The 23,634-nt window shown below is 38.9% G+C and overlaps 1 protein-coding gene across 1 annotated transcript in view; it reads left to right on the top strand.

Moving 5' to 3' along the window:
- The window catches only part of PSD3 (pleckstrin and Sec7 domain containing 3), a 599,926-nt gene that overhangs the window by 482,462 nt on the left and 93,830 nt on the right, over positions 1-23,634 (top strand). Inside the window, exons 11-12 of the mRNA XM_030192121.1 lie at positions 11,943-12,139; positions 21,122-21,192. Coding sequence (XP_030047981.1) covers positions 11,943-12,139; positions 21,122-21,192 — 268 coding nt within the window. The remainder of the gene's footprint in view (positions 1-11,942; positions 12,140-21,121; positions 21,193-23,634) is intronic.

Below are 23,634 nucleotides of genomic sequence, written 5' to 3'. Positions count from 1 at the left end.
TTTTTTTCTTACACCTTTTTTATAAATGTTGGCCCAAGTGGAAGCAGAGTTCCTAGGGAATACAGTGTATATAGCAGGGAATTTTAATGAGACAAGTGATCATAAGATGGCTAGGTCTTCTTTAGGGTGGCAGTCGTGAGGGGACTCAGCTTGTGGCTGGAGTGCACGTATGAAGGGTGTACTGCATCCCATTGATTGAGACTATACTCATGTCTAAAGCACATGGGATACTGTCCTGTATGAATTACATTTTAATATCATGGGGAGCCTTTTCACAGGTAGCAGCAGCAACTGTTGGACACCTGGAAATCTCTTATCACTCCTTAATAAGTGTGGACATTGAGAGTTTGCAGAACAAGGAACAAAGGCAGATTTGGAGATTCCCAGAGCATCTGCATGAAAATTCAACATAAAAATTTAATACATGGCATAAGGCAGCACATATGGATGGCCCAATTTTATTTTGGGAAGCCTCAAAATCAGTGCTTTGGAAGACATTATTGCATTTCAGGACCATAGGAAGAAACAAATGGGAGCTATTATATTGAAGTTAGAGTCACCAGCTCCGAGTCTCAGCTGGCTTATCTCAAGCAATTAAGCTCAGGCTATGACAATGCAAGAAACATTAAATAATCTTTTTTATGAGTGGACTTAACGAAGTATGGTCTACTACAGGTATCGTTTATATAAATATGGAAGTAAAGCGGGTAGGATGCTGGCATAGTTAGTAAAGCAATGGGAAGGGGCACAAGATTGAATTTAAGGGAGGTAAAGAAGGTAAGTTAGGGGGTATTTTACTAAGGTGCACTAAAAATCAGCTGGTGGTAAACATGGGCGTCTCAGTGTTTATTGCCAGCTGATTCTTAATGCGAGCTAAAAATGCTAGTGCACCTTAGTTAAAAGACCTCCTTTGTCACCTGTCCTAGAGAAGTAGCTAGTATTTTTCAGGACTTTTTTCAAGATATGTACATTTAGGGATGAATTTTGATTAAAATTTTAATCGCAGGATTACAGGTATGTTATTTCCCCCGCCCGCAGCTCCTTGTGACTCTGGGCAAGTCACTTAACCCTCCATTGCCAATAGTCACAAGGAGCTGTAGTGGGGGGAAAAGAAAAAAATAACATACCTTTAATCGTGCGATTAATCATGATTACAAATTTTAATCATAATGCAGCCTTAAATAAATTAAAGAAAAAAAGTAATGAAAAGATCAGAAATACAAAATACATATTACAAATGAAAGAATCTAAAACAGCATGCAGAATAGTTTTCAGAGCCTACTGCAGCAGAAATGCAGCCCTGATATATATACCACTACTTACTACTACTACTTGACATTTCTAAAGCGCTACTAGGGTTACGCAGCGCTGTACAGTTTAACAAAGAAGGACAGTCCAAACAATACCATGTGAAAGGAATATGTTAAGATTATTTGGCTTCCCTGCTGTTGTCAAAGCTCACCTGTGAAGTTTTACATAAACTGCCCCTAAATCAGGTGGCGAGATACAACAGGCAATAAACACCCTCTATTATAAAGCTCCAGAGCTGGGTGGCTTTAGTTCTAGCTTTTATAAGATCTGGCAACATAAAGTGATAGGCCTAATAGAGGCTTATTTTGGTTTGGCAGCACAAAACCAAGCATTCCCAGAGCTAGCAAATCAAGTCTTAATAACTGTAATAAGCCCGGAAAGGGCCACTCTTCACCGGAGTCATCTAACCCGTCTTCGCTCATCACTGGGGACTTAAAATTGCTAAAATTCTAGCTGAGCAGCTGGCTAAAGAAATCCATCTAATAATAGGAGAAAAACAAATAGGGTACAGCAGACAAGCCAAAGTTAATATTTAGAAGTTAATTACTGCCATAAAATACTGCAGCAACCATACATGTCCAGCTCTGGCAGTCAGTTTTGATGCTGAAAAGGCATTTGACCAAGTTAAGTGTTCTTTCCTTTTTAAAGTGCTTGGCAAGTTTGAGATTGGGGTTTCTTTCTACACGCAGTGCAGATGTTTTTCAAGTCCTATCTGCAGTAATTTGGATGCCTATATTCCAGATGGTGTGTTTATACAAAGCCAGTGTTTCTTCCTTGGTTAAAAGCACATTAGATCCACTGCCATTAACACGGATAGGAAGGGTCTATCTTTACCATATGATTTTTGGTTCCCAGGAGGGTCTGTGCTACAGTTGCTCCCAGTCTTTCTAAGGCAAATGAACTTGCTGAAACTACAAGCAGGGTTGAAAAAATTTCTCTGGCAAAGTACGAATTTGCATATACCTCTAACATTGATGATTTCTACCCAGAAATAAGGGAGATTGGGTATTCCAGACCATTGGCTCTGTAATTTAGCTGTCAATGTTAGAGATGTATTAGATTGGGCCAATAACACTTTTTTACTGTACTTCATTACTAACCGAATAGCAACTTACAGCTCCACTAGATTTCGGGTTTGTAGTACAAGAGGGGGTTGAGTAGGTGAGTGTGACGTTGGTTGGTAAGAACATTTCACTGAGGTGGGCAGATACTGTGCTTTTGCCAATTCAGGGCAATGCAGATTTCCTTGAAGGAGTACTATATATCAGCTGTTATTTAAGAAGTGGAAAAAATGAGTTAATTAGGGTTAAAGATGTTTTGGACAGGGATGTTAAAGCTTTATCTTCAGTACAGCTACAATAAAAATATTAGATTGAGGCAAAAGATGTATTTTCATTATACCAATTAAGGCATTATGTTGGTATATTAAGGAGCTCATTTTTGAAACAGAAAAACATCCAAAAAGCAGCACAAAATGGCATTTGGATGTTTTATTTACCAAAACATCCAAATTGCTATTTTTTAAACCCAGTTTTAAAGATTGTTTTCTATGCAGTTCAAGAATATGTCCAGATCACAAGGGGGCGTGTTAGGAGTGGGATTAGGGCATTCCTAAAACTTGGATATATTTCTTCCATAATGGAACAAAACAAAAACATGCAGGGCTACAGTTTGGTCTAGACCTGTTTTTATCACAACTAAGTCACAAAAAAATACCTAAATGACCACTGGATGGATTAAGGCATGACCTCCCCCTCCTTACCCTCCCAGTGGTCACTGACTCCTTTCCACCCCCTCCCCCCCATAGATGTGAAAGAGACAGTACATACCAGCCTCTGACAGCTTCAGATGTTATGGCCAGTCCTATTAGAACAGCAAGCAAGTACATGGACTAGCCTAGTGATCGGTGCAGTACACTGTAGAGAAGATGACCCAGGCCTATAGTCCACTCTGTTACACTTGTGGTGGAACGTGAGCCCCTCAAAAACCTGGGCTTTACTATACAATATAAGGGAGTAACGGTGAGATGTGTACCTGGAACATTTTATATGAAGTCCACTGCAATGCCCCACTGCTCTGCTGGGATGTCTGTATGGCAGTCTACTAAGAATTCTGGCTCCTACATCCCATAGGTTTGATTTTTTACGTTTTACACTTGGATGGGGGGTTTTTCCACCCAGAAATGTTCCAAAAAGATAGATGCACTGAGCATAACAAAGTCTAGCAAATGGCTATTTGGGGGGGGGGGGGGGGGGGGGAGGAGGGAGGAGGAAGATGTTTTCAGGTTCGAAAATGGCCATGTTCACTACTGGATTTTTGAATGTTTTCCACAAAACATTTGAAGTTGAATTTAGACGTCATATCAAAAATTCCCTTTCACACCTTACTGTGATTGAATAGTACGTAAGAGAGCGGATGGAGGAATGCCTTTGGCTCAATTCTGTGAGAAGAGCTAGTGTTTCTGATCATTATAAATGGCTGTTGCTGCAGAAATGTTGTTGGAATTTTGCCATTGTGGAGCTTAAATGACAGCAGAGTCTGTGGAATAATTGAGTTGAAAGCTCCAATATATTGGTGAAAGCAGTGCATTCTATCGGGGAATGGAAAATAAGATTCTTTTAAGAGCATATGTAGCACTGCAGCAGGTCTATTACGCGGGCCTTTGCACAGATGCCAAGTGCCCTAAATGTCGGAAAGAAGGAGCTAACTTTGAGCATATATTTGGGTTGTATCCAGTGGTGATGGTGTTTTAGATTTGTATTCTAAAGGCTGCAATATACGTCACAGGCCGCTCCATTAAACTTTCCTCCCAGCAAATGTTGTTCGATCATTTTTCAAGTAACCTGCTGCTCAACAGGAGGCAGAAACTTAAGGCATTCCTTCTACCTCATAAGTGTATATTGTTCAATTGGAAATTTAGGACGCCACCATTAACTAAAGTTTGGAAACGGTTGTATAATTTGGACTTAATGGAAAGGAAGAATGTGAAGCATTTGTCTAGTAACGATTGGTGTTCCTATCAGCTAGTGTGGGAGAATTATTGGAACTCTTTGTCTCCTTGGGCTAGGAGTTTGTCGCTCAATTTGTAGATCATATTCTGTTTGTACTTTGACCATCACTACAGAAATATGTAATTTAACCTATGCGTGCGGTTTAATGTGGGCAAAGGGGTTAGGGGCTTGGGAAGGGGAGTAATGGAGGAAAGTTCAGTTTAGTTTCTGTAAAATCTAAACCTCTACCTTGTGAGCTGGAAAGAGGATGGGATTTGATATGCAACCTTTCTGTGGTTACAGTCAAAGATGTTTATTACTACTACATATTATATACAGCTATGTAGGGCAGTGGAGGGTTAAGTGAGTTTCCAGAGACATAAGTAGCTGCAGTGGGAAATGAACCCAGTTGCCAGACCACTACACTAACCATTAGGCTACCCCTTTCACTTGATCCAGTTGAAATTGTCATTTTTCTTTTTCTTTTCTTTTGCTCTTTATTTAACACAATTCTTTCCTCTGTTTTTGTTTATGTTGGTGTTTCCTATTGAATAAAGAAGATACATAAAACAATATTCAGAGGAAAGATAGAAAACTCTAGGGGGTACAAGGACACACTTAAGTTTTTTTTTTAGATTTTTTTTTTTTTTTAGATTATTCTGTGGGAGGAATTGATTCTTTCACTTTTTAAATGTAGATGTCAACTTATACAGGCATAATTTTCCTTAGAACTATATATCCTTTTCCAAAGCATGTAGGAGTCAAAAGTGGAGGAGGAAAGCCTCTTAGATGGTAATTGTCTGAAAACTGCTGCCTTTAGATGATGAGCTAGAATGTGCTTGTTTGTACTGCTTTTTAAAGCATGAGGATAAATCAACTAGCAAAGCAACCAGGCCATAGCTGAGGTATATTTGTAGTGCTGTGCCTGGCTTTCCTGTCTTCTCTGTATTATTACTCTCGCTTTACTTGCTAATATAAAATTAACTGTTCAGTTAATTTCTCTAGTGCTTCACTAAATAGATATGGAAACTACCCAGCAAGGGATCTAAGTCTTAGCAAACCTGGGCTTGCCAGAGATCACACAAGTGCAAGCAGTATAGGAAGGAGGAAGCTAAAAATGTAAGGTTGTTCTTTAAATTGCACACTTTGGCCATTTTAACTTAGAGGACTACCATGGAATGTAGTATGAATATTACTGCAAGTGAACTTTTGTTTGCCATATGAGCCTGTAATTTTTGAAACCACAGCTGTTTAAAAAATTCTCATACATTTTTAATGTAGTGTAGTGCTGGAATTTAATATTATTGCAGACCTCAGAATCCTGCAGTGTCACTGTAGTAGCAAATATGGTGCTACTTCCATGCAGTGGCATCAACAGCAGCCCAGATCCCTCTTTCCACTGCACCATTGGAATCGATTACAAGCAGCATAATAGAAAAGGAGGGACATGAATCTTGGCATAGATGCTGCTTCCAAAATCACAGCCTCCTATGATAAGTGAATATAGGGGTTATTTACTACAACATTCTGGGGAAAAAAACAAGCATGGTTGTCCCCTTTAATTGATGGTAGCTATCTCTATTTCATTAAAAAAAAAAAAAACCTTCATTTAGAAAACATTTTTTTTAATTGGTAATGTCACGAGTGTTCTTAGCTGCTCTTGGTAATTTACTTTCTTCCCCACCATACTGCAATTGGACGTCAAACATAGGAAAACAAAGAAGTACCTGTTCTTCTTCTGCATACTATAACAGAGCATCTTGGCAAGCATGACTCTACACTTTTAAAACAGTAAGCACATATTTCTCATTTTAAACCTTATAATTGACCTTTGGGATTTGTCTTACATCTTTTCTGTAGTAGAATACAGCATGTACAGCAGGGCTTCTGGTTTTAAGTGTTTATTGTAAATTTATATGTTTGGTGGTGTTAGGATATTAAAAACAGTGTTCATTGATGTTTTCATGGTGCAGACATTGCCACCAAGTACCAGAGCCCTTGCTTCCTGGATGTTTCTTTCCATCCACAGTAGAAACAATTATTGTCCCAAGAGGAGCACTACCCACACACTTTATACTAACACATGATCCAAATTCAGTAAATCTAATGTTTGGAAAAAGGTTCATAAATTTCTTAAATCTTCTCCTAAATATGTAAGTGCTGCCAAACTGGGACAGACTGAAAGTCCTTCAAGCCCAGTATCCTGTTTCCAACAGTGGCCAATCCAGGCTGCAAGTACCTGACAAGATCCCAGAACAGTATAATACATTTTGTGCTGCTTATCCCAGAAATATGCACTGGACTTTCCCAAGTCCATTTTAATTATGGCTTATGGACTTTTCTTTTAGGAAGCTATCCAAACCTTTTCTAAACCCCGCTAAGCTAACTGCTTTTACCACATTCTCTGGCAATGAATTCTAGAGTTTAATTACACGTTGATTGAAGAAATATTTTCTCCCATTTGTTTTAAATTTATTACTTAATAGCTTCATCGAATGTTCCCTAGTCCTAGTATTTTTTGGAAAGAGTAAACAAGCGATTCACATCTACCCATTCCACTCTACACATTATTTTATATACCTCTATCATATCTCCCCTCAGCCATCTTTTCTCCAAGCTGAAGAGCCCTAGCCGCTTCAGCCTTTCCTCATAGGGAAGTCGTCCCATCCCCTTTATCATTTTTGTCACCCTTCTCTGTACCTTTTCTAATTCCACTATATATTTTTTGAGATGCGGTGTCCAGAATTGCACACAGTATTCAAGGTGAGGTTGCACCATGGAGCGATACAAAAGCATTATACCATCCTCGTTTTTATTTTCCATTCCTTTCCTAATAATACCTAACATTCTATTTGCTTTCTTTGCCACCACAGCACACTGAGCAGAGGGTTTCAAAGTATCATCAACGATGACGCCTGTATCCTTTTCCTGGTCGGTGATTCTTAATTCAGAACTTTGGATCACGTAGCCATAGTCAAGGTTTTTCTTTCCCACCTACATCACTTGCCATTTGGATGCCTAGTCTCGTATGGTCCTCTTGTAATTTTTCACAATCCTCTTGCGATTTAACAACTTTGAATAACTTTGTGTCATCCGTAAATTGAATTACCTCACTAGTTATTCCCATATCTATATCTTTTATAAATATGTTAAAAAGCAGCAGTCCCAACACAGACCCCTACGGAACCCCCACTAATACCCTTCTCTATTGAGAATACTGACCATTCAACCCTCCTCTCTCTTTTCTATCGTTTAACCAGTTTTTAATCCAGAATAGAACACTAAAGTTTCCTCTGGAGTTTTTCTTGAGGTACTTTATCAAATGCCTTTTGAAAATCCAGATATCGACCGACTCACCTTTAGCCACATATTTGTTCAACCCTTCAAAGAAATGTAGTAGATTGGTGAGGCAAGATTTCCCTGCACTAAATCCATGTTGGTTTTGTCTCATTAATCCATGCTTTTGAATATGCTCTGTAATTTTGTTCTTTATAAGTCTCTACCATATCCTAATTAGATTGTAAGCTCTGTCGAGCAGGGACTGTCTCTTCATGTTCAAGTGTACAGCGCTGTGTACGTCTAGTAGTGCAATAGAAATGATAAGTAGTAGTAGTGTAGTAGTATTTTGCCTGGCACCAACATCAGGCGCACTGGTCTGTAATTTCCCAGGTCACCTCTGAAACATATATTTTAAAAATCGGTGTTATATTGGCCACCCTCCAATCTTCAGGTTTTTTAAATATAAATTCCATATTACTAACAATAGTTGTGCGAGTTAATTTTTCAATTCTATCAGTGCTCTAGGATGTATTCCATCCAGTCCATGCGATTTGGTACTCTTCAATTTGACAAGTTTCCCTATTACATCTTCCAGGTTTACAGAGATTTGAATCATTATCGCTGACTCGTCAGTATTGAATACCATTTCTGGCACCAGTATCTCTCTCACATTTTCCTTGGTGAAGACTGAAGTAAAGAATTCATTTAATCTCTCCGCTATGGTCTTGTCTTCCCTGAGTGCCTCTTTTACCCCTCGGTCCTATAGCGGTCCAACCGATTATTTTGCCAGCTTCTTGCTTTTAATATACCTAAAAAAGTTTTTACTATGTGTTTTTGCCTCCAACACAATCTTCTTTTCAGAGGCTTTCTTTGCCTTCCTTATCAGCGCTTCGCATTTGATGTGCCATTCTTTATTCAGTTTCCTATTATTTTCAGTCAGATCTTTCTTCCATGTTCTGAAGGATTTTCTTTTATATGTAATAGCTTCGTTCACCTCACTTTCTAACCAGGCCAGCTGTGGTTTTGTCTTCCTTCTTTTTTAATACACAGAATATATTTGACCTGGGCTTCCAGGATGGTATTTTTGAACAGCATCCACGCCTGATGTAAAATTTTGACCTTTTGCAGTTGCTCCTTAAGTTTTTTTTTTTTTTTTTCACTGTTCTCATAAAGGGAATGGGACTTGATATATCCCCTTTCTGTGAATTTTTTTTTAATTCATTGATTAATTTTATTTTATTTTTTTGCAACTACATTCATAGTGGTTTACATAGTATATACAGGTGCATATTTTTGTCTAGGGCAATGGAGGGTTAAGTGACTTGTCACAAGGAGCTGCAGTGGGAGTCGAACCCCAAGATCACAGTCTGCTGTACTAACCTCTAGGCTGTTCCTCCAGGGATGCTTCCTTAAGGAATATGCCTCTCCTTAAACTTGATTTCCTTAGCATGTCTTATGTTCTGTCCTTTGATTACTGTAATAGATCACATTTTTTAAAAACTAGCTCTGGCCATTATTAATATCATCTGTACTTCTGTTAAGTGTAATCTTTCCAATAAATCAGAATTAGTTTAAATAAAGCTTTTTTTCAAACTCCCTAATGAATCTTTCCTTGCTCCCTTAGACACTTTTCGTAAACATCATTAATCATTTGCCACATACACTAGGAGCATTCTATAGTTACTGTGGCTCATTGCAAAAGCGGCTTTGATCTTAGAAGCAAATGGGCATAAAATTTCAGCTTGAGATTATTTCCTGACAAGTGGAACAAGGTTGTGCCTTTCTGGGAAGTACTGTTAGAGACAGTAATTCAAAATTTTATCAACTAGAAAAATCTTACATGTGACTATAAATCATATTCAGTCATTTGCTGGCAAAATTTAACCTGGTGGGTTGATTTATTTGTTTTAGGAATACCCTCTAATCAATGATTCATAAACCAATGTAAACAGTTACATTAGATGAGTTATCTAAAAATGCTAATTCTTATAATCCTTGGATATTGTAGTACAGTTTATATAACTAGACAGGTAGCACTAATGAAAAGAATGGGTCAAGCTGTTTGGTCACTAGTAGAATTTCATTTATTTTAAATTTTATATACTAAAAAAATGTCCAATGAGTGTTTGCAACTTTCGTAAAGTTGCAGAAAATTAAATCCATGGACAAAAGTTGTACTGTTTCAAAACTGAAAGCACTGACTTGCAAATAAGTTGCAGTTTTTGCAATATTTATTTCTCAAAATTTATGTCTGGTCCTAATAGTCTGATTAGCTAAAAGTTTCTGTATGCCATGCTTATGACTTCCACATGCAGGAATGGAATATAAAAAGTTTTAGAAGATAATTTGTAATTCATCATTAATTTAAAATAACTATAAGGTACATCACATCACTTGCGTTTACTGCAGTTTAAAATGGCTTTTACCACGGGATGTGCTAAGGTGTAATGCAATAAGTTTCAAATCTGTGCAAACTTACATGCTAAAGATATGTTTCTATTACATTGCTTGCAGGTGGCCTAACTATAACACATTGTATAGAAAAAGCCATTCATATTAATAGCCATATTATGGCAGACCAATGGTCCATCTAGCCCAGTATCCTTCTTCCAGCAGTGGCCAATGTTGGTCACATGTACCTTGCAGAATCCCAAATACTAGCAAGATTTCATGCTACAAATCTCAGGGACAGCTGTGGCTTTACCCATTTCTATCTCAGCAGCAGACAATGGACTTTCCTCTAGGAAATTCTCCAAATCTTTTTTAAACCCCAGATACATATTAACCACTATTACCACATTCTATAGTAGCAAGTTCCTGAGCTTAACTGTAGTAGAGTGAAATATATTCCTTCCTATTTGTTTTTAAAGTATTACAGTGTAACTTCATTGAGTGTCCCCTAGTCTTAGTACTTTTTGAAATAACAATTGATTCACTTTTACCCATTTGAATCCAATCAAGATTATGAACCTTAGTTGAGTACTTGATTGTACCTAAAACTACTTAATTGTTGATGTTTGTCGATTTTATGTGATTTTATATCATGTATGTTGAGCTGTTACCCACTTCGGTTAGATCGGGATACAAATGTGAAAATAAATAAAAAATAAAATAAATTTTGTAGACCTCTGTCATATCCGTTCTCAGCCTTCTCTCTCCCAAGCCAAACTACCCTAACCTCTTAAGCCTTTCCTTACATGGTAGGAGTTCCATGCCCTTAATCATTTTGGTTGCCCTTCCTGAACCTTTTCTAATTCTGCTATATCTTTTTTGAGATACGGCAACCAGAATTGCACATAGTAATCAAGTTGATGTCACACCATGGATTGATATTATTTTTCTATCCCTTTCCTAATAATTCCTACCATTCTGTTTGCTTTTTTGGCTGCCACCACACACTGGACTGAAGATTTCAACATATTGTCTTCAATGACACCTAGATCTTTTTTTTGAGTTCTGACTGCTAAGGTGGTAGCTATGATTTGAGTTATTTTTCCTAATGTTTATCACTTTGAATTTGTCCACATTAAATTTCATCTGCCATTTGGATGCGCCCCGTCTTCCAATTTTCTAAGGTCTTCCTGCAATTTTTCATAGGCTGCATGTGTTTTTAACAGCTTTGAATAGTTTTGTGTCATCTGCATATTTAATCACCATGCTCATAATTCCCATTTCTAGATCATTTATAAATATGTTTAATAGCACCAGTTCCACTTCCAGATCCCTGGGGCTCTCCATAATTCAGTGGCTTCCACTGAGAGAAATGGCCTTTTAACCCTACCCTCTGTTCTCTATTCATTAACCAGCAGTAGTGTGGCTCTCCTGCATTTATCAAAATTAATTGATTTTGACAGGTGACACGCCCACTTCTGGGTTTTCAGCCAATCAGAAGTGAGGACACACCCAAGCCATGCCTACTCCGCATCGCCCTCTGATGACGTCACTGCCCAAGCCATTGTTTAAAATGGAATGTATTTACAGTACACATTTCATAGAGTTTTTACAATTCGTGGTCCACAATTGTGGAAATTGTTGCTGTTAGAGGTACATAAAGAGAAGGCATACCTGGGTTAACTAAGAAGTTGACCAACTGGTTATTTAGTTAGGAAGCATAATTATTTTTTGTTTTATTTTCTTACAGGTTGAGTGGGACAAGAATTTATTTTTATGTTTGTATTATAATATGTTTTGAACATTATGGTGATGCATATTTATTAAATATTGAGAAAATAAGCCAATAAATATTTTGTATCCCTTTAAAAATAGAACCTGAGTGACTATGGTATTTTGGCCATTTTTATCTTGTGTGATGTTTTTTCATTCATTTATATAACCCTTGACTTTTTTTTTTATTTTAAATAGAGATGAAGATGAATCCAAGAAATCCCCTTCAGACTGCTCTGAGGAAAAACCAAATGGGACCCAGCAGAAGACCCTTGGTCGAATTGGCAGCAGCAGTAGCAACCCTTTTCTGGACATTCCTCATGACCCCAATGCTGCTGTGTATAAAGCTGGTTTTTTGGCACGCAAAATCCATGCAGATATGGATGGAAAGAAGAGTAAGTACTTTTTGCTGTTTTCATCTTTAAAATCTTTTACAATGAGCATAAAACAGAGACTGGCCCTCTGCGGGTATAATATGGCACAACAGGAGGAGAGGGAAACTTCAGATAAAATTTGCAGTGACAGAAAAGATGAATAGGAACAAACAAATATGTAGCATAAAATTCAAACAAGGTAAAATGCAGTGTCCTTGTCACCAGCAGCACATGAATCTAGAAAGTTGTGGGCTATGACCATGGACCAGCAGATGGAGATAGAGGACAACAAACTGAACTCTCTCTTATAAGATGGTAAGCAGCTTGGTCCAGTATTCCTCTTGGCTCCAACAGGCGGTAGATGGTTTCACAGCAGTTCTTGATCTGTTCGGTGGAAATTGTCTCCTCTTCCAGTTTTCTGGTTCAGTTGAGCTTGGGAATATTTAGGATAGTGCTGGTGCCTATCTTGGGGTATACCTGGTGGTGTCAGGTCCCGCCCCACGCCTGCTGCTGACTTCTCCTTTCTTACAGAATTAAAAATAATTAAATAAATATAACACACACAGGGATTCTATGCTGTAAGCAGCTGCCTCTTAGGAGGAGGTTGAGTTCAAAGTGGAAGAATAACCTAGTGGTTAGTGCAGTGCTATGAGAACCTTCCATTGCTCCAGGTACAATACTTAGTTTGTTGAGCCCATTAGGGACAGAGAAAAGTACCTGCATGTAATAAATATAAACTGCTTTGATTGTACAACAGAAAGGCGGTATCAAATCCCATTACCCTTACCTTTTTAAAACCTGCAGTTTTTCTCACAGAGAAACTGATTCATCTCATTGGTAAGAGCATCGCTGAGATGAGTACACATTTAAATATTTTATTGCTGTCAGGTCTTAATTGAACACGGTTTTCTTTTTCTGGCAGTTAAGATTGTTAAACACTGCTCCTCCGCTGTGGGGTATCATTCCCCTCTTTGCAGCAAGTCATAGGGGGTCATCTCTCGCGCTTTTACCTAATGATGACACCCCTAGCCAAATCGCTATCCAACCAAGGCCTCAATCCTTACATCTACGCAGACGATGTCACAATATACATCCCGTTCAAACACGATCTAACAGAAATCACAATTGAAATCAAATACAGCCTCCAAATAATGAATTCATGGGCGGATGCATTCCAACTAAAGCTCAACGCAGAAAAAACACAATGTCTCATCCTCTTATCACAATATAATACGAACAAACCCACGACTATAAACACCCTAGGCCAGGGGTAGGCAACTCCGGTTCTTCGAGAGCCGCAGGCAGGTCAGGTTTTCAGGATATCCACGATGAATATGGAGGAGATAGATTTGCAAGTACTGCCTCTATGGTATGCAAATCAGAGGGGCCACTAATGTCCTCTGCTATGCTAGGAGTCCACGGATTGGGGCCAGAGGATACTATGCATTGCTTGAGCAAAGTGGGGTTATCTACCCCTAGAATAGTGTGTTTATCTGTGTTATCCTCAACATAAGCTCCAAAATCGGTTTTTACTTTACTCCAAAGCATGGCTAAAGATTTGATTATAAAGTACATAAGTGCGTAAGTACTTAGGTATTGACCAAACGTCCATCACGTCCATCCAGCTTAACATCCTGAATACCCTGAAAACCTTATCAATTGGAAATTTAATTAATGAAACCTGATACTCAGTTCTCTATAAAGCAGTAAAATACAAAAATACAATTTCAGAAGAACCCTGTTACCTTGCGCATAATATCTCTGCCCACATCTTTCCACCATATAATAATGTTACAAGAAATGTTCACAGTTCTTAATATGATATTTATGAATAGGGGGGAATTGCTCAGAGCATAAAAACATGTGCTGTATTTATATATATATATATATATATATATATATATATATATATATATATTAATTCTCCACCAATTACCTATAAGATAATAAGATTCACAATTACAAGAATACAAAGGAATTAAATGTTATCTCTGTTGAATTGCACTAGCCTGTACTGCAAGATTTAAAAGCATGTATTCAGAACACCAAAAAAAGACCATATATTTAGCTGCAGAAAAGGGGTTTATTTGCAGTACAGGTAATGTAATAGTTACAAATAAGAGGTAGCTTTAGAATCTTTACAGAAGAATTTGTGCTTTAAAAAAACAAGGTAACAGGTCTAAATCAAAGGTTAACTTACAAAAAGTCCTTGTTGTTGTCCAGCTGATTGATGAGCAGCATGAGGTAAGAGGAGCCCAGGGATTCTGCAGTCAGTGATGGAAGAGAAGTGCAGCAGAAGAGCAGAGAAGTCTGTCTTTTAGGGAAGCAGCTCCGGCTTTTTATATTGTTAGTTAGCAGAGAAACAGATCGCATGTCCTGTGGGCATTTGCTTCCTGGTTGCATTCATTTGTGGGTAATTTGCAAAGTATTATAGTCTATATTCATTGACTCCTGGGTAAATTGCAAAGCATTATGGTCTCAGGTGCCCTGGGAAATGTAGTTGTAACATGATCACATGTTATAAGTCTTTATTCTGTAGATGTGCTGGCATCTGCTGTCTGAGATAGCCAGCAGATGGTTTAGCAAGCAAATGGCCTCTTGTTTATGATTTCCTCTGAGGCCCAGATGCATCAACCAAACGTTAAAAAATAAGAATCGTAAAAGTGCTTAACGATTTTTTAAAAATGAGGCATGCACTACCAAAACACTCCAGAAATGTTTGGATCGGTATTGCAAAGTAGGATGTTTCACAGAATCGTTAAACCCGTCGTTAATCAGCACCTAAAGCATGCGCAGAGCAACCCAAGCATTATGCTGGCTGCTCTGCGCATGCCACAAAGGCCCAGCTGTCAAACCCAAAAAAAAACCCCACAAACACGTGTGTTTCGGGAGGGGGCAAAGGCACTCGTCATGAGCGTCCCGTATGGACGCCTTGCCCCCCCCCCCCCCCCCCCGCTGCTCCCCGCTTCCCCCCGCACGAAAAATCTCCAATTTTAGCAGCCCCGGGCCGGCCCTCCTCTCTTCCTGTATTCTCCAACACTAGCTTCGCCTCCTGCTACACATTTAATTCTGATAATTAAACTCATACCATTACAGTGCAACCACACCTCGAATATTGTGTGCAATTTTGGTCACTGCGTCTCAAAAAGTTATTATGGAATTAGAAAAGGTACAGAGAAGGGCAACGGAAATGATAAAGGGGATAAAACGACTTCCTATGAGGAAAGGCTAAAGCGATTAGGGGTTGGAGAAAAGACTGCTAAGGGGAGATATGCTAGAGGTCTGTAAAATAAAGAGTGGAGTGGAACGGATAGATATGAATCGCTTGTTTACTCTTTCCACAAATACTAGGACTAGGGGGCAAGCAATGAAGTAAATTTAAAACAAATCGGAGAAAATATGTCTTCACTCAATGTGTAATTAAACTTTGGAATTCGTTGCCAGAGTGTAGTCAAAGCAGTTAGCTTAATGGGATTTTAAAAAGGTTTGTATAACTTTCTAAAAGAAAAGTCCACAAGCCATTATTGAAATGGTCTTGGGGAAAATCCACTGCTTATTTCTAGGATAAGCAGCATAAAATGTATTGTACTGTTTTGGTGTCTTGCCAGGAACTTGTAACCTGGATTGGCTACTGTTGGAAACAAAATGCTGGGCTTCATGGGCCTTTGGTCTGTCCTAGTATGACAATGATATCATTTTATTGTGAGTATGATAAATCACAATAAAATATGAAATTACCAGCATGTAATGACATAATATGAAATTATTGGCTGCTGCTACAGTTTGGGTGAAGGAGAGCTATTTTTTTTTTTAATTTTATTATATTTATTTATTTATTATTACATTTGTACCCCACTCAAAAGCAGGTTCAATGCATAGTATTAGGGATCACAGGATTTTGATAAGAAATTAAAAGTTAATATAACAGAATAACAAAAGTGGTAGGTAGGTAGAGAAGGGCAGGGGTGAAGGAGTGGAAGAGGTGTATGCAAGGGTGGAAGAGGCGGGAGGGGGATGGGTACAGGAAGCAAATGGAATTTTGGTTGGAAAGATAGTCAAGGTCATTGTTGTTGTCTCCTAGATATGTGATGGGTAGTAGGATTCCTAGAATTAGTTTGGGTCATTAGGATAGGCTTGCTTGAACAGATGGGTTTTTAGAGATTTCCAGAAGGGTAGATAGCCATTGATTGATCTGATAGGTCTTGGGAGGGCATTCCAGAGTTGGCTACCTAAGAAGGAAACATTGGCTCCAAAATAGGTTTTATATCTGAATCCTTTGCAATTGGGATAATGCAGATTGAGGTAAGTGCGTGAAGTTTCAGACATGTTTCTGGTGGGAAGGTCAATCAGATTAAACATATAGCTCGGAGATTCATCGTGGATGATCTTATAGATTAATGTATGGACCTTGAAGTTGATACGTTCTCTGCTAGGGAGCCCGTGAAGTTTTTTGCGAAGAGGTATTGCGCTTTCAAATCGAGATTTGCCAAAAATAAGTCTTGCTGCCATGTTTTGGGCAGTTTGAAGTTTTTTCAGGATGTGGGTCTTGCAGCCTAAGGAAAATACTATTACAGTAGTCAACGTGGGTGAGTACCGTGGATTGTACTAAGTTCTGGAAAGTATTCAGGGGGAGATAAGGTTTTACATGTTTCATTATCCACATCATGTTGAACATTTTCTTTGTAGTGGATTTTGCGTGACTTTCGAACAAGAGATGGTTATCTAAAGTCACTCCAAGGATTTTCAGGTTATCAGATATGGGGATTGTAATGTCAGAGGTGATGATTGGTAGGGAGGAGCGCGGAATGTTGGGATGAGAGGATTAGGCATTGTGTTTTCTTTTTATTCATTTTCATCATGAAAGCGTTAGCCCAAGAGGTTAAGATGTTCATGCCCAAGGATATTTTGTCGAAAATTTCTGATAGACTAGATTTGAAGGAAATGAAAATGGTGACGACATCAGCGTAGATGAAAGGGTTGAGACCATGTCTGAATAGAGCTTTGGCCAGGAGGATCATCATAAGGTTGAAGAGGATCGGGGATAAAGGGGATCCTTGAGGTACATCACAGTTTGGTGGCCAGGGAGATGAAATAGTTGAGGTTGATTTAACTTGGTAAGATCTTGAGGTGATGAAGCCTTTTATCCAATTAATGATGTTTCCACCGATCCTAAGTTTATCCAGTAGTTTGGTCAGAATATTGTGATTTATTATATCAAATGCACTGGATAGATTGAATTGTAGAAGAAGGATGTTGGTTCCAAATGAAATTTCCTGTTTAAATTTAGATATTAGAGTGAGTAGAACAGTTTCTGTCCTGTGGCCTGGACGGAAACCCAAATGTGATTCATGTAGAATGAAGAATTTTTGTATATATTCGTTGATTTGAGAGGTTATTCTGTTTTCCATCAGTTTAATTAGCAAAGGGATGGAGGCGACAGGACGGTAGTTGGCAACATCACTCGCTGGTTTCTTGGGTTTTTAGGTATTGGTGTAAGTAATATATTGCCCTGTTCAGTAGGGAAAGAACCTTGTTGTAGCAGGAAGTTTAGGTGTGAGGTGATGTCTGTAATAAAACGTTGTGGGGCATCTTTCGTTAGGTAATTGGGACATGAGTCAAGATGGCAGTGAGATTTGGAGAGCTTGGTGATTGCCATAGAAACTTCTTTAGTGGTGAGGAGGGTGAAATTTGTCCATGAGTGGTCAACTGGGATTTCATCTGTGCAGGGGTCCAGTTCGTCAAGAAAGGGGTCAATATTTGCACAGTTTTGGGGAATCATGCTGCACAAATTGGTAATTTTGTCATCGAAGTGTTTGGCCAGCTGGTTAGCAGAAGGGTAGTTTGAGGGTGATGATGTGATTGGGTTGATATTAAGAAGATTCTTTATGATTTGATATTGTTTTTTTTTTTGTCTGTGCCGCTAGTATAAATTGTTTGTGTGTAGTAGGATCTTTTGGCTCGTTTGATGGCATTTTTGTGTGATTGCTTCCATGCGTTGTAGTTGAGGTTATTTTTTGCTTTACTCCATGCTTTTTCTAATTTCCTGGTTTGTGATTTTAGGTTTTTTAGTAGGTCGTTAAACCATGGTGATGGGTTGCGTCTTGTTTATAATTGCGTGTTCCCACTACATGATTAATTACTCTGAACTTGTATCTTCCCAGACTGTTTTACACAGTCTGAGCACTTAGAGACTCCATAATCAGAAGGACATACTGGAATACAAGAAAATATTTTATTAGCATCTCACCAAAGGCAGTACAGGCAATTAGGCATTCATTTCTGGAACATGGTGGAACAGCGCTTCGCGACACACAGCAAGTGCAGTCTGTCTTCTCTCTTCTGCTCCGTTACCCTAGCAGACTGCCTTTTTATACCTTTCTTGTACCATTCATTCCTATGGACCCTAACTTTCTCACCAGCAGTCTTTGGCCATTATCGGTTGATAACAATGACTTCACATGTTTCCAAATTCTAAGTATCAACATCTTTTGACTGCAATGACTTCACATGTTCCCAAGCCTTCCTCCATCCCCCCCCCCCCCCCCCCCCCCCCACACACACACACTCTTGGATGTTCTCATCCTACTTGCATCTGACCCACTACTATCTGCTTTTAGCCAAAACATCCTTGCTCATGTCTTCTTGCTAGTGCCAATCCAGCTGCTGTTTATAGAGCAGGTTCCCCCCCCCCCTCCCTCTATCTGCTCTCAATTACCTCATTCCAGCATTTGCTGCAGTGAAATGTATCTGTGTCAGAGGTGATCTTTGATTCTTAGAGGCCTAGCTCTTAGCATGAGCCCTTGGCCTGTATTTCACTGAAAGCAAGCAACAGCATATTTGTAGATTCTACGTAGAGTTTTGGTGCGTAATGAGGCTATTTCGTCCAGTATATTACTTATATACAGTCTTTCTGTGGTACAATCAAAACAGTTAACTTATTGTTTTCGGGCACTTCTCTGTTCCTAGTGGGCTCACAATTAAGTTTTGTACCTGGGGGGTTAACAGTCTTGCCCAGGGTCACAAACAGCTACAGTGGGAATTGAACCCAGTTCCCTGGGTTTTCAGCCCATGGCACTAACCATTATGCGGGTGCATCAGCAAACCAAGACCCACATGGAAGACAGGGAGGAAGAGCTATCAGTGGTGTGCTACAAGGAATTTGTTAGTAGTCTGATTATCTTTTTGTTGTTGTTTCTTTCTTATATAACTCCCCCCCCCCCCCCCCCCTTTAATGCCAAAAAATGCAGATTATATATTTGGGCTGCAAAAGCAATGGAAACAGTACAGTGTAGGGAGTGAAATCTGTGCATGAAACAAGACCAGGATTTAGAGGTAATCATATCTGGTAATCTTAAGATAGCCAAACAGATAAGACTATAGCAAAAGCCAGAAGGATGCTTGGCTACATAGATGCAGAATGGCCAGCAGGAAAAAAGGAGGTGAATAGTGTCTCTGTTGATATATTTGATGAGACCTCATTTAGATTACTTTGTGTAATTCTGAAGACTTCACCTCCAGAAAGATATGAACTTGGAGTCAGTCCAAATGGCAGCTACTAAAATGGTCAGTGTTGTTTGTCATACGCATATGGGTCAGACTTTAATATCTAACCTGCCTAGGAATATTGTTGAGTTAAATATAAATTGCTTATACATACTTTGGAAGAACGGTGGGATAGGAGAGATATGTTGGAGACATTGAAATATTGTAAGGTATAAATGCACGAGGCAGGCTTCTTTCAGTGGAAAAGATGCTCTTGAAGGGGTGATTATAGGATAAGGGTAAAGGGGAGTACACGTGGGAATTACCTAAGGACATATTTCTTTACTGAAAAAGTTGTGATATGTGGAACAGCCTCATAATGGGGGTGGTAGAGAGGAGGATACTTCTACATTCAGGGATGCATGGGAGAAGTTCGGAGGATCTCTAAGGTATAGGAAGGAATGATTGAAACATGGTGTAGAATGGGCAGTCCAGATAGGCATATGGTCTTTTCTATAGTTGTATGTAAATAGCTACATGCCAGAAAAGTGCTAATTGAACTATTTTGAGTGAATTTTAGTATTTGAGTATGAAAAGAAAATTTTCACTGTTTGTAACATTTTTTTTCATCTTCCCCTATTTAACACCCAGAGAGATCAGTTAGGCAATCTGAAGGAGGATGGGTTTGATGGACATCTGGCCATTCACCCAAATCAACTATGAAACATTCTGTTAAGGGATATAGAGATATAAGAGAACCAATGCAGAAGGAACAAACATTAAAAGGAAAAGGAGTGGAAGTAAAAAGAAGTTCCTTGCAAGAAGATTAGAGTAAGGAATTTTTTGAATGGGCAGAGAAGGTACAAAGAGGATGAACAAGTAACAGTGGAAAAGAATAAAAGTGTAGTTAAGAGAAATATGAAGACAGGAAGAACAGCATTAAATGGAAGGAGAAAATGGGGAAAAATAAGTCATGAGAATTATAATTTATGGAGGAAAGAACAAGAAAAGGGGACAGAGAAACTTTTAGTAAGTAGGAGAAAAGTGTTCAGGAAAGCAATGGAAGAAAGGTACAAAAGAATTATAAGAGACAGTGATGGAAGTATTTGAAGAAAAGCAAGGATAGACATAGCGAGAGATTAAAACATGAATAAAGAAGGATGAAAATGAGAGGCAAGGAGTGAGGTAAGAGAGATGGATAATGATGGTAAGAATGAAAAGCCCCAATGAAATCCTGTTTCACATGGCATGTTTATAGTGACATGGTGGAAATTAGTATATTCAGGGTGATGTTTTGCAATCTTTATGCCTCTGGTGACTTACAAAGTACCGAGCACCAGTGGACCCTAGAAAGTGCATTTCTCTTTGTTTGTTTATACAACTATTGGATAAAAATATAGAAAATTCTGAACCTCTAGGACAGATATACTTACTTTACACAGAATTAATTAAACCTCAGACAACACTGAAATGGAATGAGTTTCTGAGAAAGTAAGGGTATTTCTTTTTTTTGATTTTTAGCTCCAAGAGGAAAGCGCGGATGGAAAACCTTTTATGCTATACTGAAAGGAACGATACTTTATTTGCAGAAGGTAAGAGTGTAAAATGACTCGTGAGGAATAAAGAAATTAGAGGAAGATTTTACACTTAGCTGTACTTTTGGAAACCAGTTTGGTAATAGGAACTCCCCTGTCATCTTTTTAGTATAAACCAACAAACAAATAAATCCCAGTCAAAACCAGTTTTTCATTCTATGACAGCTTTATTCAGTACACTGTTATTTTGACCAGATTACATTTCATTCTCTTTTACACACATTACTAATCTCTCTGATGGATTATTGCAACATCATTTATGTTGGCACTTCACAAAGCAATTTGAGAAGACTTCAGACTCTCCAGAATACAGCCAAATGTTTTTTTTAATATAATTCCTGAAAGTTTGATTATATTACACCTTTACTGGTAAAGTTCCATTGGTTGCCCATTCAGTATAGGATACAATTTAAGATTTTGGTTCTTATTTTTAAACACTACAACCAGAAGTTCCACAATACTTGGCAGATTTAACTATTTCGTATTGCCCTGCCCAGTTGTTAACAATCATTGGAGTGACTATCGCCTGATCCTTCCTGGTCCAACACATGCACAATGTGAGCCTACCCATCACTGTACTTTCTTTTTTGTGGTACCTACTCAATGGAGTAACCTCCATTGTCATTTAAAACATTTTTTGAAGAACTGAAAAAACTAAAAACACAAACTAGGAAACTTGAACGAGCATGGAAAAAATGAAAGACGTAAACACACTCAAAGCATGGAAACAAACTCAAAGAAAATACAAAAATGCAATAAGACAAACCAAAAGATCATACTACAAAATCAAGATAGGGCCAGACTACAAAGACGTGAAGAAACTATATCAACTCGTGAAGAAACTACTAGACACCACCATGGTCACCACGACCAATTCAGACTCCCCATCTGCAGACAAACTTGCTAAATACTTCAAGGAAAAAATTGAAAACTTACACCACACCTTACCTCAGAACAACATCGACATCGATAAATTCTTTGAATGTCTGGATCCAAACCCCGGTGAATACCCAGCAGACCGAATCTGGACAAACTTCGATCTCCTCAACGCTAAAACACACCCAAGCAATCAACAAAGGCGCCAAGGCTCACTGTAAATTGGACACCTGCCCCAGGTACCTAATAAAATCCGCTCCTCTATGTTTCATAGCAGACCTCACATCTCACCTAAACTACATGCTACAACATGGACACTTCCCTAAGGAAAATGGTAACATCCTACTCACCCCAATTCCAAAAGATAGAAAAAAATGAATGAAATCCCCAGCTACCACCCAGTAGCTTCTATCCCACTGGTAATCAAATTGATGGAAAGCATGGTACCCAAACAGCTTACCAACTACATAAATAAATTCTCAATACTACATGAATCACAATCAGGATTTCGCTCTAACCACAGAACCGAAACAGTACTAATTACTCTCCTAACCAAATTTAAAAAAGAAATTACAACCGGTAAAAGCATACTTCTCCTACAATTCGACATGTCTAGTGCGTTCGACATGGTTAACCACAACATATTACTAAACATTCTAGAATACTTCGGAATCGGTGGAAATGTACTTAGTTGGATTAAGGGTTTTCTAACCACTAGAACAAACCAAGTGAAATCAAATTCGAACATATCACCACCATGGAAACCAGATTGTGGAGTACCCCAAGGATCACCACTATCACCGATCCTTTTCAACCTAATGATGACCCCGCTAGCTCAGTCCTTATACACTCAAGGCCTTAACCCGTACATTTACGTGGGCAATGTCACGATATACATCCCTTACACACATGATCTAACAGAAATCAACAATGAAATCAAACGCAGCTTGAACTCATGGGCGAATGCATTTCAACTAAAATTCGCCCCTTTCTTTCCGAGTACTCTACCAAAACCCTCATCCACACCCTTGTCACCTCTCATTTAGACTACTGCAATCTGCTTCTTGCTGGCCTCCCACTTAGTCACCTCTCCCCTCTCCAGTCGGTCCAAAACTCTGCTGCCCGTCTCATCTTCCGCCAGGGTCGCTTTACTCATACTACCCCTCTCCTCAAGACCCTTCACTGGCTCCCTATCCGTTTTCGCATCCTGTTCAAACTTCTTCTACTAACCTATAAATGTATTCACTCTGCTGCTCCCCAGTATCTCTCCACACTCGTCCTTCCCTACACCCCTTCCCGTGCACTCCGCTCCATGGATAAATCCTCTTATCTGTTCCCTTCTCCACTACTGCCAACTCCAGACTTCGCGCCTTCTGTCTCGCTGCACCCTACGCCTGGAATAAACTTCCTGAGCCCCTACGTCTTGCCCCATCCTTGGCCACCTTTAAATCTAGACTGAAAGCCCACCTCTTTAACATTGCTTTTGACTCGTAACCACTTGTAACCACTCACCTCCACCTACCCTCCTCTCTTCCTTCCCGTTCACATTAATTGATTTGATTT

Source organism: Microcaecilia unicolor, chromosome 2 (genome assembly GCF_901765095.1).
Source record: "Microcaecilia unicolor chromosome 2, aMicUni1.1, whole genome shotgun sequence".
Taxonomy (NCBI): Eukaryota; Metazoa; Chordata; class Amphibia; order Gymnophiona; family Siphonopidae; genus Microcaecilia; species Microcaecilia unicolor.
This window is presented reverse-complemented; position numbering and strand designations above follow the sequence as displayed.